Here is a 17,519-nt window from a genome sequence, read left to right as displayed (position 1 = left end):
GGGCTCTGGGGTTCGTTAGCTCTGTGCCGTGGCATCACAGGGCTCTGGGGTTCGTTAGCTCTGTGCCGTGGCACCACAGGGCGTTGGGGTTCGTTAGCTCTGTGCGTGGCACTGCAGGGCTCTGGGGTTCGTTAGCTCGGTGCCGTGGCACCGCAGGGCTCTGGTGGTTCGTTAGCTCGGTGCCACGGCACTGCAGGAGTCCATGTGTATTTAGGTCACTCTGCGACACTGCAAGGTTAGACCCCCCCTGCTCTGCCAATGCCCCTCAGTCCTGACCCCCGGTGGAGCTGAGCCTGCTGGACTCCCCTCCTCGCCCCCCATTCCCTGATTGTGGAATTAGCTCCCCAGTCTGAGCTTTCACTTGAAGAACCACAACAGGCCGCACCTCCGCCAGTGTGACCCAGCCCCACCCATCCCAGCTGATTTCAGTGGCGCTACCTTGAGCTGTACTCCCTGACAAACCTGGCCTTCTGCGCCTCCCCTTCGCGGTTGGGCAAGCCTGAAAGCATGTCCTGGCGTGGCAATGTCTGCCTGAGTCAGCAGGCAGCCTACTCCAGCAGCTCGGCAGGCGGGTCGGGAATTCGCGGCACTCGGAAGACGTAGCTCCAAGGTTCCCAGGGCTTCTACACCCCCAGCCCAGTCAAGGCGTCCACGGTCCCAGCTCCCTGTCAGCCGGCAGGATGCTGGGGAGCCTGGAAGCCGTAGGACTGCAGCCCCAGCTCCTGCCGTCCTCTGCTCCATTCCCTTTTGCGGAGAATTTTGAAGTTTTTCGGTTTCATTCCAAATCGGAAGGAAACCAGATTTTGCAACATCAAAATCCTCCTGCTAAACAGAACTGCCTTTCTCCGCTCAGCTGCAGTTCGGACCGCTCCTTTCTTCTCGATGGGGCGTTACCTCTGAAACCTACTGATGTCTATTTAAAGAGCCACATTGATCTCTGTCGCAACTGCTGCCCAGTTTGGCAGTTCCTGCACTTCTCCCACAAATCCAAACGGCCTCAGCCCACTTCCTCTGGTGCCCAACCCCCACACTGCCCCCTCCCCGCTGCCCAACCCCCAGCTGCCTTCTGACAACTCCCATGCTGCGGCTCGGAGCTGCCAGCGCCACCCCCTGACCCATCATAGTGGGAAAGGGAAGATCAGTGCAAAGCGTATTGCCTCGCAGATCAAAGGGACGCTCCCAGGGGCTGCTGCTTATTTACATAGTTGCTTCATTAAAAACTCCTAATTTTAGCAAAGCTTCCCCAGAATTCCCAGTCTGCCAGAGGCAGCAGGATCCGGGGGTCTGCTGCAGAATTTAGATCTCGCTCCCCACAGAATTGATGGGGCCTTCTTGTTCTCTGGCTTGCAGCAGCACTTAGCAGCCCCAGCCGTGGACCGCAACTCCATTGTGCAGGGCGCTGTATGTTATTTATTAGGTGGATTACGGTAGCAGCTCGCAGCCCGAGTCAGGGGCCAGAACCCCGTTGTGTAGGGCGCTGTAGAAACCCAGTCGATTTCCGATCTGATTCCCCACCCTATCCAAATTCCTCTCTGCATTTTCAGTCTGCATCTCTCGGGGGGTGGGGTAGAGATCGGCATCTCCCTGAATGGGCCCCAGTCTCTCCTTGCGTTTTCCCTAATGCGGTTTTGCCATGGCTTATCTCCCGGTCGGTGTGTCCCTGCAGTGTGTTTCCTCCCAGAGCCCGCGGTGGGACCTGGGGCGCAGAGCTCTGGCGGCGAAGGGCGGAGCTGGGGAATCCGTGTGGGAGTTTCTTCACCTCCCAATAAAAATGGTTGTGAATACACACGCTCACGTCCCACCTTTTCCCCCCCAAGCAAACTGCCCCATGCTGCCGACGGTCTGAGGGACCGGGCCGTTTGCCAGGGGCCAGCTGGCGTGATCAATCTCATGGCCAGTGGCTTATAGGCGCCGACAAGCTGCGGAGGGTCTCCCGGGAGGGGCCCCGCGCCGCAGGGGTTTGCACAGACTTTCAGCACTTCAGGGGTTCCTGGAGCTGGGACTCCAGGGGATTGTGCAGGCACTGTATGGAGGGACTCCCATTCACAGCTTTGCCTCCGTGCCTTAGCCGCCATTTTGGATGCTAGTGCTGCAGGTGCCCCACACCAGCGCTCCCTTCGGACTGCAGGGGGTGTATGAACCCAGCACAGAATCCAGCGGCGACGGCACAGTGTCCGTCTGTGCCTCGGTTTGCCCATCTGTACAATGGGGAGAATGATACAGCCCTCCTTTGTAAAGCGCTTGCAATTGGTGGATGAAAGGCGCGGTCACAGTGCTGCTGACAGCGTGGGTGTGTGTGCGGGAGACGCGGGGGTCCGTGGCAGTGGCGGGTGAGGGGTGGCGGGGGCAGCTGGGCCCGTTGCAAGCCGGGGGTGGCAATGCACGGGCGCTCAGCACTCTGTCCTGTCCCTAACCCACCCTGTTCTCTGTCCCGTTTCCAGCCCAGGGCAAGGGGCTGGCGCCCAGCTCGGAGCCCCCGGAGCCCTGGCCCCCTGCGGCGGCCGTGACCCTGCCTGTGAGCTACCGCCTCTCCAACACCCGCCTGGCCTTCTTCCTGAAGGAGACGGGGGCGGGGCCGGGGGGGAACGCCAGCGCCCCCCTGCAGCGCTCCGAGCCCTTCGTCGTCTTCCAGACCAAGGAGCTGCCAGTCCTCAACGTCTCGCTGGGGCCCTTCAGCACCGGGCTGGTCCTGCCCAAGGAGCAGCTCCAGCCCTCCAGCACCCTGGAGATCCCCGACCGTCTCACCGTCAACTGGAAGGTGCGAGCCTTCATCATCCAGCCGCGGGTGCTGGCCAGCCAGCCCGTGGTCCAGGTGCTCTTCTATGTGGCGGGCCGGGACTGGGACGACTTCGACGTGACCGACCGGCTGCCCTGCGTCCGGCTGCACGCCTTCCGCGAGGCCCGGGAGGTCAAGAGCTCCTGCCGTCTGCGGGGCAGCCTGGCCACCTGCCTGGTGCAGGCCGAGCTGCCCCACGCCTGGTTCGGCCCCTCGGCCGTGCCCCTGGGCAGGAGGAAGGTGCCGGAGGCCCTGGACCTGAGCGGCGAGAGCCAGCAGGCCGAGCTGTACTACACGCTGCATGCACCCGATGGGGCCGGGGAGTGCCCCGGAGACACGGCCCCGCGCCGGGGGGGCGGCGCTGCCCGGACCGAGGGCCCCACGCAGCACCCCTTGCTGCGCATTGGCAGCATCAGCCTCTTCCAGCCCCCGCCCACCCAGCTGATGCAGGAGCACAGGCTGGACGGCAACATCTTCATCCGCCTGCCGGACAAGCCCCTCAAGCCGGGCGAAGTGCTCAACGTCCTCCTCTACCTAATGGCCAACTCCACCGTGGAGCACTTCACGCTCAGGTACGTCCGCGTGGCCGGGGCCGAGCACGCTAACCACGCCGAGCGCCGAGCCGACGCTCCAGCCTGCTGCTAGGAGGCGCTTGCCCTGAGCTGCCGCGTCGCTGCGCGCTGGGATACGGCCCACCCCAGAGCGGGCTGCATTTCAGCAGCGATCTCCCCCAGGGTTGGAAAGGCGTTTGAGGTGCCTAAGTCCCATCGGTTTCATTGGGAGCTAGTTGGCTGGGTGCTTTCGAAAATCCGACGGGGAGCCTGTCTCCCCGGGGGCGGGGGCAGCGGCGGGTGGGGAAGGGCGTGTGTTGCGCTGTGTGTGATGTTTAATCCCCGGAGGTGATTCTTTAGGCCTTCTGGTGGGCGCAGGTGGGGAAGTGTCACGCGTTGTTTTGTGTAGCAGGCCCCCGATGCAGACGTCCCCGGGGAGCTAGCCGGACCCCTCAGACCGCTGCTCTGTCCCAGACTCCCCGTGTGCCCTTGGTCACCTCACTTAGCGTACGATTGCCCTGGAGCAGCTAGCTCGGGTCCTGAAGCAGCAGCAGCACCCAGAGCCCTGGTAGCATGTGGCGCCGCGTCCTCACAGCGGCGTGGTGCTGACACCGCTGCTGCGTATGTCACCCACCCCCAGGGAGCCAGGCTAGGACCCTGGGCCCGTTGCCTCCCCACACACAGAATTAAAGGAGACTTTTCCTAGCTGGTAGCAGCAGTAAGTCTGTTATCCGTTGTGTGGGCCAGTCGTTCCCTTTCACACACACACTGTCAGGACACACCCTTCCCAGGCCTGTTGGCAGCATCCTTCACCCCTACACCACCGCAGTGCCCCGAACTCCTGCTCCGGATCGCCCCCTAGCCTGCCTCGGCCACCGGGCACCACACGCACACACAAAGCCGGGCCGGCGCCGACGTTCTCTAGCTCATGGGCGGGATGCAGGAATCACTGGGTGAGGTTCTCTGGCCGGGGTGATGCAACGGGTCAGACTAGCTGATCAGTCACTGCCAGGCTGGGCTGGATTTGACCCCTGAATAACACCTCTCTCTCACCTTAACCTCGAAACGCAGTATCACCCCGTCTGCCGGTGGGGAAACGGAGGCAGAGAACGCCTCTTTCCTGAGTTCCAGTCTAGTGCCCTACCTCTAACCCTAATGGCTACTAGCCGCCCCCATCTGAATACTGCCCGGCAGCCGCAACATTGTCGGCCGCGCTCCCTGGGGGAGGAAAAGTGCAGTGGGACATGACGGTCCTTCCCCCGGTATCTTTCCCGCCGTGTGTGGCCGTGCGGACGTGAGCCTTGCTCTCCTCTCCGGCTCTGCAGGGTGAAGGCCAAGAAGGGCGTCAACCTCGTCAACACCAAATCCAGGAACCTCCAGTGGCTGGTGAACTCTGAGCTGCTGACGGGCGGGAAGCACTCCACAGCCACCGTCGACGTGGCCAAGGCAGACGGCGCGCTGCCCAGGTAAGCGCCTCGCCGCATCCCCTTCTCTTTCTCGGGGTCAGGGTCTGACCGAGCCACGGCGTCGGGAGGGAATTTCCCCCCGCTCGGATTGGCATGGACGGGTTCTTTGCCTTCCTCCGCAGTTTGGGGCACGGGTTGTCTGCTGGGATCCTCTGGACACGTCTCACCTGCCGCGGCATTGGTGCACCTCGCTCCCTCGCGCGCGTTCTCTGCCTGCGGCACGCCAGGGCTGTCTCCAGGGGGCTGCAGTTGGGCTCCACGCGGGTTTGCAGGAGATCTGGTGGCCCCTTCCGAGCTTAGTCTCCATGACTCACTCGCCGGGGGGCTCCTGTGCTGCCCCCTAAGGGCAGCGGCGCTTGTCTGAGGGGCGGGACCATGGCGGTCTGTATCCTCCCGCTGCGACACGGCCCTTGGCGCTGCCTGGCTGGGCCCATTCTGTGGCCGGGAGCATTGCAGGGGCGGGGACAGCATTTGTGGCTCGTTGCAGGGGAGGGGAAGCGGGGTCTCATGTTGCCCTGCGGCAGCCCCCAAAGTGGTTGGCTTTGAAGAAAGACCCCGTCCCCCTCTCCTAGGCCAAGGGCTCTGGAGGGGCGTTGCATTAATTTAGATAGACTCAATGGGCCACAGATGTTCCCAGAACCCAGACAGTGTCCAGCGTTACATCAGGCCTGGGCTGTGGCGTCCCGAGAGCTCGGCCTGCCTTGACCCATGGCAAACTCACCATGAAACAGATCTTCTTAAAGATCCAGAAAGGCAGGAAACCCAGCGAAAGCCTTGGCGCTGGGAAGCGTTCGGTCAGGCTTGTCACTGTGACCTTGTCCCTTGGCCCCTTCCCCTTTAGCGGGAGAGAGCGTCAGAAGGGAAAAGCCCCTCGTCTGACCATCTGGTAGATGGTATCGAAGCTGGTGATCGTTGTCCTTGGGGGGAAAGGGAAGACGGGAGTTGAGCGGGGCTGGAGCTGCTGATACAGCCCGATCCCGTTTCATCCCGGGGTTGGGGCTGGGAGCTGGTGTCGTCTGGGTCCCCCTCTCTGGCCCATGCTGGCCGGGCCATGCCTCAGGATTAGGGCAAAGAGGGTCCAGGGTCCCAGGACGTGGTGGGGCTGGCAGCCATGATGGCTGAGACACAGGGTTGGCAGCTCTCTCTAGTAGCCTCTGTCTGTTCTTCTCCCTGTTCCTGGCTCCCCCACGTCTCTTTCATGTGGGGCCCAAGGAGGGAGTGGTGGACGCAATAACCCAGCCCCTTGTTGCTTTGTCCCCCAGTTAGGCCTAATGTCCGACACACTAGATTTGGTTCATGAATTTCCGCTTCCACATCCCCTGCTTGTCATCAGCGTAAGTTCAACGCTCCGTGGACCACAATGCGGCCTTCACCCAGCGCGCAGTCAACTTGTGGAACTCCTTGCCTGAGGAGGTGGTGAAGGCTAGGACTATAACAGGGTTTAAAAGAGAACTGGATAAATTCATGGTGGTTAAGTCTATTAATGGCTATTAGCCAGGATGGGCAAGGAATGGTGTCCCTAGCCTCTGTTTGTCAGAGGGTGCAGATGGATGGCAGGAGAGAGATCACTTGATCATTACCTGTTAGGTTCACTCCCTGTGGGGCACCTGGCATTGGCCACTGTTGGAAGACAGGATACTAGGCTGGGTGGACCTTTGGTTTGACCCAGTACAGCTGTTCTTATGTTCTTTTCAGTTCAGACTAGGGTTTTATGGGGGAGATGGGCCCTGAAGTTCTCCTGCATGTGCCAGGGATCTGGGTTGGGCTTTTTAAATCCTATTCCCGGCATGTGGTTCCCTGTCTCCTCTCCCCTCCGCAGCTCACATTTCTCCCAGGACAACCCTGTCTCTCTGCCGAGCCACACACACACTCAGCTCCATCCACCCACTCACGAGGACCGGGGCTGAGACCCACCAAAGCTCATCTCCTGCCAGCCTCACAGTGTGAGCAGTGACACCTGGTGGCCACCCTTGAACACGCCCGCACCCTGCGTCTCTTATCCCCCACTCCGAGTGGGGTCTCCTTGGAGCAGGCTTCCCCTTTAAAATTTGGCATCTGCCTGGACCTTGCTGGCTGCCCTCCTTCCCTGAACACACTGCCCAGAGCTGCACGCAATGCGCCTGTGCGGGGCCTTGCTGGGACTCCGATCGCCCGGCCGGCACGTGCTGGAGCTGATAAACTTGCCCTTCTGATCTAATGCGTCTGTGCAGCATGTTAGCCCACAGGAGAGCTCGTTATCGCTGCACAGCAGACCTGAGCGGAGCTCCTGGCGCTCGGATCCAGGCAGCGGCCCCGCTCCGGCCTGCACGGGGCTCACAATGCAGCCGCGCTCGACCGGCCACCTGAGGAACCCTGCTCGCCCCAGATATACTCCCATCCCCAACCCCAAATTCCACTCCATTCCCCTGCTCTCCAGCCGGCCGGCCTGGGAGCTCATCAGAGTGGGGAGGAGATGCCGGCTGCACGGAGCGGCTTTGCTATTGACTGGCTGGCTGGTTTAACAGAGTCAGGGCAGAGTTTCTGGATGGAGCGCTGATCACGGACGCTGCCCCTTCGCGCCTGTGTCTGGGGAGACGAGAAGCCGGGGCTGTTGTTTTGTGCCGTATGGGAACGAATGGAGCGGGATGGCCGTGGGGAGCCCCGCGCCCAGCAAGGCCCAGCTGGGGCCGGCAGAATGGCAGTGGGCCAGGAGACAATCCAGCGGGAATCCCAGCAGGCTCTGTTAAAACCCTCCTGTTGAACTCGCTTAGTTCGTAGGGGCCTCTGCTTCTACAGGCAGATCCTTAGCCCCGGGAATTAGAAGCCCAAGCGACAATAGACCCAGTTGCTGGAGGTGCTAGCTGGAGGAGGCACCCAGGGCGGGTTACAGGAGTGTGGGGCAGGTGGGGTTGGGAACTGGAGTTTCCTGCTCCTTTGAGAGCATCCATTCTGCGGGATTAACCCTTTGTGCCATGCAGCGATCACAAACACCTGCAGCAGGTGCTTGTGCTGCTCTCGGGTGGCGGGGTGGCCTGGAAGCAGCATGCCCCAGACGAATGCCGCTTGTCACCGTGGTGCCTGAGGGCCGGTGAGAGCCCACCAAGCTGGGGCACCTAGGGACAAGCCGCTCTCCAGAGTCACGCTAGCTGGATGAAAGCGGCCTGTCCGCAGGGCGCCTGGCGAGCTGCAGCTCACCTGGGCAGGGGGCCTCGTGGAGAAGCCATTCTGGCTTTTGGGTCTATCCCCAATAACAGGCGTGGAGCCGGAGCCCGTGTGCGCGGTGGCAGGGATCTTGGGGCTGTCCTTAAAGCTATCTCAGGGTGGTGGGAATTCTGGGATCCATGTCTCCTGGAGTTCCACAGGCACTTTCCTCCATGCGGCCAGTGGAGTTTCTTCTGTCCCGACGAAGGAAAGCCAAGACACTTCCTGCTAATCAGAGCCTGGTCCAGGATTCCCCCGGGCAGCTGGACTAGACGGAGCCCTTCTCTGATCGGTGTCGTCCTTTGCCACCTGTCTCTTCGGTGCCGATTTAACTGGGCTCACATTTGCGGGGGATGATGCCAGAACGGGAGGGGCTGGAAGCTGGCTGTGTGGTGAGCTGGAGAGATCAGAGTGTCCCGGGGAGCCCTGCGCCCCTTTGGGAGCGAAGGAGGAGCTGCCATCACTCGGCACAGACCCTGAAGCATTTAGCTGCGTGACAAGGATGGTGCTTGTCTTGTTTGGTCTGAATTAATTCCAGGGAGCCAGGCCTCGAAGCTTGATCGTTCACTCCAAAAATACAGGCCTCTACCACTTGCCTGAAAGGAGAACACCTTCTGCTGGTGCTAAAGGTGTTGCAGGACCAACTATATCATTCACTTGCTTGTGCAACACAGGCAGTACGTTATACCTACCCCTTGGTCAACAGCTCAGCTGGGCTGGGAGGTCACATGGGAAGGAGGAGAGACATGCCAGCTAAACAAGGGCCACAAGAAAGCCCCAGACCTGTTGAGAGGAGCTGGCATTGGACTGCAAGGGGAAGGGAGGATCAAACCAGATCTGGAGCTGGGCTGTAAGTTTGGCAGCACAAAAGCAAGGGCACCCTTTGACTACACCCCTCCCAGCCTCGGGAAGCCGGAGGTGGCCATCAGAGGGCTAATTCTGTTCAGCTCGCCCGGTGTGCACTCCGTGGGAATGGCTGATACGTGTTTGGTGTGAGGGAGTTTTTAATTGAAAGAACAGCTTGTGAATTCCTTGAGGAAAGACAAGTCCAGATGCTCAGGAGAGATTCCTCAGCCTTGAAGGTGGACTGAAAGCTAAGCTGGAAATAGAGGTAAACTTAGATGTAGGCACTAGACACCCCTAATGCCTAGGCTGGGGGAGCTATTGACCACCATCATTGGTTTTAATCTGCCATAGTTTTAATCCAATGGCACTTCACAGTTTTCTAAAAGAAACCCTAGAATGTGCATTTCTGATGAGGTATCAGAGGGGTAGCCGTGTTAGTCTGAATCTGTAAAAAGCAACAGAGGGTCCTGTGGCACCTTTGAGTCTAACAGAAGTATTGGGAGCATAAGCTTTCGTGGATGAGGTTTACTTGCAGTATATTAATCAGCCACTAGATGGCTCTGTGATGTAGAGTTCCAGGATCTGGTCCCTGGTAAACAAAGGCAACCATGCTGGAACTCAAGTTCTGTGGAAGTGTTTATTTGCACCTATAGCTGCTGTCAATTTCTTTAGTAAATGCCTCCTGCTTAGGAAGATCTGCATCCCTCCATCACATGATGGTGCCAGATACTTAAGCAACCTGAGATTTCCATAGTAAATTAGGAAGCGATGGAGAATTTCACAGATTGGGAAAGAAAGAACATCATCGTTACCATGACCATACTTATTTATTAAGTATCATTCATATAGCAGGACACATTCACACAGCTCCTTACAGACATCAGTTAACGTAAGAGCCTGGCCTCTAGGAGGTTACTGATCCAGCTAATTTAGCAACAGTTAAATCTGTTGTGATTTATGTTCAGAAATAAAGAATTATTAATTGTCATGATTAATTAATTGATCCATGTGTACAGTGGTAGCAGCTGGGTGCCCCAATCAAGGTCTCATTGTGCCAGGTGCTGCGCAAACATAAAAGGAGACAGACTCGTCCCCGGAGAGCTTAAAATCTAGTTAAGAAAAATTGACTAAAACCGATTGCTGTATTGAATACCCACTTCAGCAGTTAACCTCTAAGCCCATGGAGCAGGATGGGTTTAGACACAGGGAAATGCAGCAGAAGTGAACAAAGAAAGGGACCGGGACCGGGACCGGGACCGGGCGACTCATTGAGTTTGAAGCATTAGATGATTCAACAGACACGTCTGCATTTGAGACCCAAGTGAGTGTGTAACTGCCCTGGCGTGTGTGTTAACCTTTTCAGCAGAGGGCAGCGTAGAGCACACTAAACGAACACGCCATCCTCTGAAGCAGCTGACGCTGAGCGTTGTCAGAGACAGGACGCTGGGCTAGATGGTCCCCTGCTCTGATCCGGTGTGGCGGTTCCTGTTCTGTTCTTGCTTATGTGGGAGTAAATCCAGAGTCACACGCATTGACTTCAGCAGCCAGAGCTGGTGGAACCATTTACATAATCAATGTCACAGTATTCGGAATTATTCAGCTACAATACGGTGGGTTTGTAACCTGCTGCAAAAATGTGTTCTGCGTCCCCTTTCAGTGGCCAGGCTACGTAAAGGATCACTACTGCGGCTAGCTAAAAGAGTTGTATCCCTTCAGCTCACATGATAGAGGCCTGCGCTTTTGGATCTGCAGATCTTTGATTCAAACCCTGCTGATAACCCAGGGGAGTGAGGATGTGGTGACAGTTTCATTATTTGCCCGGCTGCCTAAGCTGGGTGAGTCGCTCAAGGCTGTTTGCAAACATCCACAGTTCCGGGCATTTTTTCAAATGCGCTGTTGACAAATAATCATAGTTTTTTCCAGTCTTCACCGATCTGGAAACTAACCAGGAGCACAGTGATCAGCAACAAGCTACTAGTGCCCAGGGAAAGGTGATTAGGTCCCTAATTTGGTTCCTGAACCTCAGTGATGTGTTTACATGTGTGTAACACGGAGTCATTGAAAAATGTCCCGATTGCAGTGCTTTGCATTCCCTTGGGAGTGGGTTGGGAGTGGGCAGGCGTCCCTGTGACTGGGGCAGGATAGGAGGGGGAGTCAGGGGAGGTCCTGAGGCTTGGCCAGGGGAGAGGGATAGCTGGATCACCCAAGGAGGATCTGAGGGGTTCTGTCTTGTTTCCAGGCCCATTCCAGTCCATCTGGGTCCCATTCTCCACTCCTCGGCCTGATCCTGAGCATGACCACAGCTGCTCCAGCCTCTCTGAATCCCGCGCTCACTCCCCACACAGCCCCGGGTGGGCAGGAGCCCGGAGGCAGAGCCCCCCAAATACTTCAATTGAGGGAGGCTAGTCCCCCGCCACCCTTGTGCTGCACTGGGATCTGACTAAGGAGTGAGAGGTTTGGATTGCGGATCGTTGAAAAGTGAGGTTCTTACCCACGAAAGCTTATGCTCCCAATACTTCTGTTAGTCTTAAAGGTGCCACAGGACCCTCTGTTGCTTTTTACACTTTAAATCCTGATCATTTTCCTCTCCCCGCCGCTTGGGGCACGAACCTGCCTTCCTTCTGAGTGCAGATGTTAGCAGCTGGAGCAGTGGGGGGTTCTGAAAGCAGCACCCACTTACATGGAAATCCCCAGATGCCAGAGGGTGAGTGGCTCTTTATCTGGGAGCTAGGGAGGTTTTATGGCAGTAATACTTTCTTTTAATGAGATGAAGGGCTGGCCAAGGGAAGGAGAGATGCTGACGGGCTCCCCAAACCCTCCCACCCCCACGTGCAGATTAAAATGAGCCTTGAAAGGTTAGAGACGGAAGATGAATTTAAAGTGATTACAATCACCTTTTAGGAAAACAACTTGATCAAATATGAATGTAATGGAAAGTATAAATGACTTCAGCCCGTTTCCCGCTCAGGGACTTCAGCATAAAAGGATTTAATGGTTCTTGGCATTTGAAGCCAGTGTAGGGTTGAGTTTGAAGGCTTCTCCCTGCAGAAGGCATTGCAGGGTACAGGGTAGGAGCAGTTACTCCAGTCCCAACTTCTCCCAGCAGGGGGTGCTGTGGGGAATCATGCTGGCTGTTGCGGGGAGCACCCGATTACTCCAGTCCCGAGCTGTCCCAGAAGGAGGCGCTGTAGGGAATGGGACAGGGCATTGTGGGGTTGCTCCCAGTTATTCCCGTCCCAGCCTCTCTCTGCGGGCAATGGGACAGGAACTCTGTGATGGGATGCACCTTCCGTCTCCAAGCCAAAGGCAAACTTGGGCAAAGGAGTGTTGAACTCTGCCGGTCATGCACCGAAAAGACCATGCCAGGCCGAGCGACCGCACAGGGCCAGGTGCCAGGGAGTCATGAATTGCAAGATGACTGGCGTCTCTGGGAGCTGAGAGCAGACGGCTTACTCACATATTTTTCTCCTTTTGTTCATTCTATATTTATAGGAGTGAAACTGGCCATGTAAAACATCCCCAGATCAATGGTGCATTCTCAATAAATGTAACACAATGAGAAATCAATTGCTCACCAGCTGCAGCCCGCTCAGACCTTAGGTATTAATTATTTCTCTAGGAAAGGGACAATGCCAGGTCAAAAATCATATGGATATATAGAAATACAGATCAGCCTGGCTTGGCTTATAAACGATCCCTTAGATTGTTAACGCTGAAAGCAATTCCAAAATCTCTCTGACTTTTCCCCCATGTCAGCACTTTGAATCTGGTTTCCATTTCTCTCAATGGGCTGTGAGAGTCATTTTCACTTTTGAGCCTAGTCGGTTTCACTTCCTGCGTCTAGGGATAAACCCCTGGCGTAAAGATGGAGTCTACAAATGCTTGGTCCGCATCCCCCTTGTGGCCTCAGGCGCCCTGTGCAACCCCCGTGGCCAAATGCAATGATTGTGGAGACAGATAAGAAAGGGCACGGCAGAGAAGGGAAATCCGGAGCCCTGGCTCATGACAGAAAGACGGGGAACATTCAGTGAAAAGAAGAAAATGTAATAGGGATAAAAAATACAATTAGCCTGTGGAACTCATGGCCACAAGAAGTAGGGCAGAAGCCAGGTTTCAAAAGTGGATTGGACATTTATATGGATGATGAGAATATCCAGATTACGGGAAGGGTTAAAAACTCAACAGCTTGGGAGGGATATAAACCCTCCTACTTCGCGGCTTGAGCAAGTGTCTAACCGATGGGGCTGGTGGAATAGGTTTTGTCTGAGGCAGGTTATCCCCTAACTGCCTCCTTTGGGGTGACTTGCGCCTCCCCCTGCAACAGCTGGTACTGGCCACGGATGGAGACCGGCTATTGGACTGGCTGGGTCCAGTGTAGCAATCTTTTGGTCACAAACGTGTATTGCAATCTACGCGCGCTGTGGGCTGGATTCGGCTCCTCCTTCCACTGGGGCAAACCAGGATTTGCACAAGGAGGGCCGTGCTTGCAGAGATGTCGGCTTTCAGGTGCTATTCCTCTTGGCCCTGTTTCCAGGATCACCAGCGGCCCAGATTGTCCTGCGAGGTTTCCCAAGCAGGAGCGGCAATGGAGTGTGGGCATGCCCTGACCACTCCTCTTACCCCCGGGGCTTTCGGACCATGTCGGGTTGCCCACCCCCTCAGATGGACATGAGAGCCCCGCTCCCATGATTGCCACGAGCGGGTATGGCTTCAGAGCCAGCCTCTGCTGCCATGTGTCTGCTTTGTGCCAGGCATGGGGGGAGCGCTGCAGTGATTTACAAGGGAGCTAGTCCAGCAGGGAGGGATGTGTGTGTCACGTGTGATGTCTCCAGCGCCCCTTTGATTGCACTAGTGCGCTGCTGGCTCACCCAGCGCTCCAGACGTGTGAGACGTTAACACCGGGCCCCTGGAGAGCCTGGGGCCGAAGCAGAAGGCTCCTGGCTAGAGTCAGCACCATTTGGGAGAAGGAGACTACAGTTTCCGGCCAGAAGGGATCATTGCATCATGTGGCGTGACCCCTTGGCCCGTTGCTCTGTATTTGTACAGCACCTCGCACAACGGGGTCCTGGCTCAGGGCTGGGGCTTCCAGGTGCTGAGTTAATACATATAATAACTCGTCTGCATTGTCACAGCTGCGTTCCAGGCCCGTGAACATCGCCCGCTACCCCCATGTTGAGCCCGGTGACGCTAATTAGCCCAAAGCATTTCAGGCCTCAGGAGACCGAGCTGTGGTGTGCCAGACTAGGCGGCACCGAGGGGCACCAATGCCCGAGCCCCTGCAGCGGCAGGGAATTGACTCGGTGAGACTTGTCCACGTGGTACCTGCCACCTGCGCCGCAAACAGGCTTTTCCCATGGCTAGGGGAGCTCGCGGACGGTGCCAGGATTGCGCGGCAGGGACCCCGGGGGCAGAGAGGTTTGTAATGCGATGCTGACAGGCACTGACAGCCAGCAGCCCGCTTGCTAATGGCCTCCTGCGGTTCCTTCCAGACGGCTCAGGTCAGGCCGGGGAATCGGGAGTCCAACAGCGCCGTCGGATGGTGACAGCTCCGCAGCGTCTCCTGTCGGGGAGAGGGTGGGCGGGACAACATGACGGGAGCTCGTTTGGTTCAAAGTGGCAGGGACCCAGGCCGAGCTGGAGATGCTGGTGCCGGGTAAAGATGGGCACTGGGCCTGGCGCTGCAGGGCTGGGCATGTGAGAGCTGCCGGGTGGGTTGCAGGCTGGCATCCTGTTACCAGGCCACTGGGCCTGGCGCTGGGCACTCTGTTACCTGTGCCCTGCTGGATAGCTCCATCTCCATCCTGAACCCGGCAGTGCGATCACAGGCACTGTGGGTCTCTGAGCAGAGGGGGGCATTTCGTTTGGAACGCCCCCGCGGAGGGCTCCTCAGTGCCCCACCCCGGGGTGCAGCATTGCAGACTAGCTTTGGCACGCTGCCGGGAGCCGCTGAAATCGACGAGCCGCCCGCCAGCCCCCGGCGCATCTGCCCGAGCGGGATCAGCGAACTCAACCGGGTGCCACTGGTTCCGGCTTGGGGCTCTGCTCTCTGGAAGCAGCAGCCTCTTTGCTGCGCATGGCCGGTGCTGCGGAGAGGAACGGGAGGCTGGTCTAGCAACGGGAGGCTAACGTGTAATATCCCTGGAGCAATCCCGCTTGGTCATGGCGCGTCGGGAGCGAGGAGCGGGAGGCGGCTCCGTGGTGGGCAGAACTGCGCTGCCATTAGAGGAAATTGAAAAGAGGAAGAAACCTCTGTTTAAAAAAATGATATTCAGACACAGTTACAGCCAGGAAAGTGACTGGCCAGACAGCCCCTTTGCCTTCCATCTACGCACTGTCTGGACACCTCGGAGTCCTCTCTGCAGAGCTCTGCGCTCACGGCCCTTAGAGAGCGGCAACTTCTCGAGCACGGCTCCCCCCTCGCCCTGGAATATTCTGCATTTCCATCCAGTGCTTTGCAAACCACGTGGGGGTCCAGGGGAATGCAGCCACCTCTGGGGTGGAGGGCAGCAGCCAAGTGGAATACTGAACTGCAGAGGGGGAAGGGCCATGGTACTAGGGGTGTGGAAATCCCCATTCGTCTAAAAAAGTTCTGTTGGATCTGTAACGTGCCCACAGGATAGGCAGGATTCAAGCAAAAGGCCCACTTCCCAGCGGAACAGCCCCTTGGGACAGATCATTCCATAACTGTCCACTAGGGGGTGGCACCTTCCTTTGCAGGCCCTGGCTGCTGGATGGACTATTGGTTCCTCCCGGGTTCCTCTGACCTTGCTGTGAACGGGAACCAAGCTGGGTAAGCTGGGGAGGGGGCAGTGTTGCCTAGTGGGTACAGAGCCGGACTGGGATTCAGAAGACCTGGATTCTATTCCCAGCTTCTCTGGGTGATCTTGGGCAAGTGACTTCCCCCTTTCTGTGCCTCAGTTTCTCCAGGGGGATCGGGGGATCCATTGATGAAAAAAGCTCTCTGTTATTAAGCGCATGGCAAGATTGGCCACGACGCCTTCCCTGAGTACGAAGCTAGGCTGCTCCGATGCCGTCTCGCGGCAAGAGGCCCCTTTCCTTACCTGCATCTCTTTGGCCCTTTGGCTTGACTTTCAGGAGATAAAATGAAATCCCAGGAGCAGGTTAGAGAGGTAAATCCAGCCCCGCCCTGAGCCAGACGGCGCCCCCAAGAGGGCAGCGCCCGGGTCACCCCTGGCCAGCGAGTCGTTCGTTCTCACGAATCGGCTGCTTGCGCGGCTGCTGCACGGTTAATCCCGCTGTCAACTCCCTCGTTCGGAGCTAATATATTAGAGCGGACCCCTTGCAAGTCCCGTTGCTGGGGGCTCCGTAGAGAATCCAACAGGGAACAAGAACTGTCCTGGAGGGTAATAGCGAATTCTCTCCCTGCTGAAGAGTTCTGTAGGTTCGTTCCAAACAAGATCTTCAGGATTTTAGGGTCCTTCATTCAGTTTCTGGAAGCCCTGATCAATTTCCTCTCTCTTTAGTTCTGTGGATTTTTCCACAAGGGTGGGGCAAACCCCCCAGCCCTGGGGTCATGCCCTCGGGTCTGATTTTCCTCCTGCGTTAGAGCAAGGCCTGCCTACGGCTGACCGCGTCTGCCCTCTGTCTCCTCGCAGGGACGGGGACTCCTCCTACGAGATCATGCAGCTGGACTTCGAGATGGAGAATTTCACCAGCCAGGCCGTGACGCGGCGCATCATGTGGCACATCGACTACCGGGGCCGCAACCCGCCGCCCGACCTGGAGAAGGCGGTGACGGAGCTGACGGTCATTCAGCGGGACATCCGTGCCATCGTGCCCCTGGCCATGGTGAGTGAGCTGGGACGGCTCCTCCGGGCTGTGGGGGGTTCCCGCCGGCCCCCTGCATTCCCTGCACAGCTGCACACACACACATCGGCACGCAAACCGGACCGCTCCCCACCCCCGCGCAGTCTAAACCCACGGCACGCACTCACTTTACACCTCCCACCCTCCTTTTCTTGCATACACACCCGCCTGTAACACGCTGCACACACTCCCCTTCCAAATATCCAAGGGGACGCACACACACACAGCTAACCACACACCTTGGCGTGTGCCCCCGTAACACACCCTCGCACCGCACTGGTGCTGGCTCAGAGCCTGGGCTGGCCTGGTGTGAGCGCCCGCCCTGGCCTGGGGCAGAGTCCCGGCTGGCCTCTGCTGGCTCCTACGCGTTGGACCTGGGACTGGTACCCAAACGCCTCCCCTGGGGCAGTGGTGTCTGTTTCCTTGTGGTGCGGGGCTTGGGGGGAGAGGCATGTCCAGCCACCAGCAGCCCCTGAATCCTTGCTCAGAGAAGCCGGACATAGCCCACCAGGGCCCCTGATCAGCCCCTCCACCGTTGGGGGTGGGGGACATGAGATGGAAGGGGACACAGCAGGCCGTTCCGTCGGGGCTGTAACCACCCACAGCTGGGGCCTGTGCTGGTCCCCGTCAGCAAACACACACAAGCTCGAGGGGTTGGGCCCCATCTTCTACACTGGTTTCTGCTGATGGCCCCATTGATGGGGAAACTGAGGCACAGAGCAGTGACATGTTTCTCCCGAGATCACACACGAGGAGCCAGCGGCAGGGCTGGCAGCAGAACCCAGGAGTTGTTATTCCCAGGTCCCTGCTATAACCCCTCTATCACATTCACTCACAGAACCAATTGTGGAACCCAGGAGTCCTGACTCCCCG

At 57.9% G+C, this 17,519-nt stretch overlaps 1 protein-coding gene across 1 annotated transcript in view; it reads left to right on the top strand.

Annotated features, from left to right (window-relative positions):
* Positions 1-17,519, top strand: part of TMEM132E (transmembrane protein 132E) — a 228,321-nt gene that overhangs the window by 187,284 nt on the left and 23,518 nt on the right. Inside the window, exons 2-4 of the mRNA XM_054008790.1 lie at positions 2,442-3,348; positions 4,653-4,793; positions 16,436-16,628. Of these exons, the coding sequence (XP_053864765.1) occupies positions 2,442-3,348; positions 4,653-4,793; positions 16,436-16,628 (1,241 nt within the window). The remainder of the gene's footprint in view (positions 1-2,441; positions 3,349-4,652; positions 4,794-16,435; positions 16,629-17,519) is intronic.

The sequence above is a fragment of the Malaclemys terrapin genome, chromosome 18, assembly GCF_027887155.1.
Source record: "Malaclemys terrapin pileata isolate rMalTer1 chromosome 18, rMalTer1.hap1, whole genome shotgun sequence".
NCBI lineage: Eukaryota > Metazoa > Chordata > Testudines > Emydidae > Malaclemys > Malaclemys terrapin.
The sequence above is the reverse complement of the archived record's forward strand: the minus strand, read 5'-3'. Positions and strand labels throughout refer to the sequence as shown.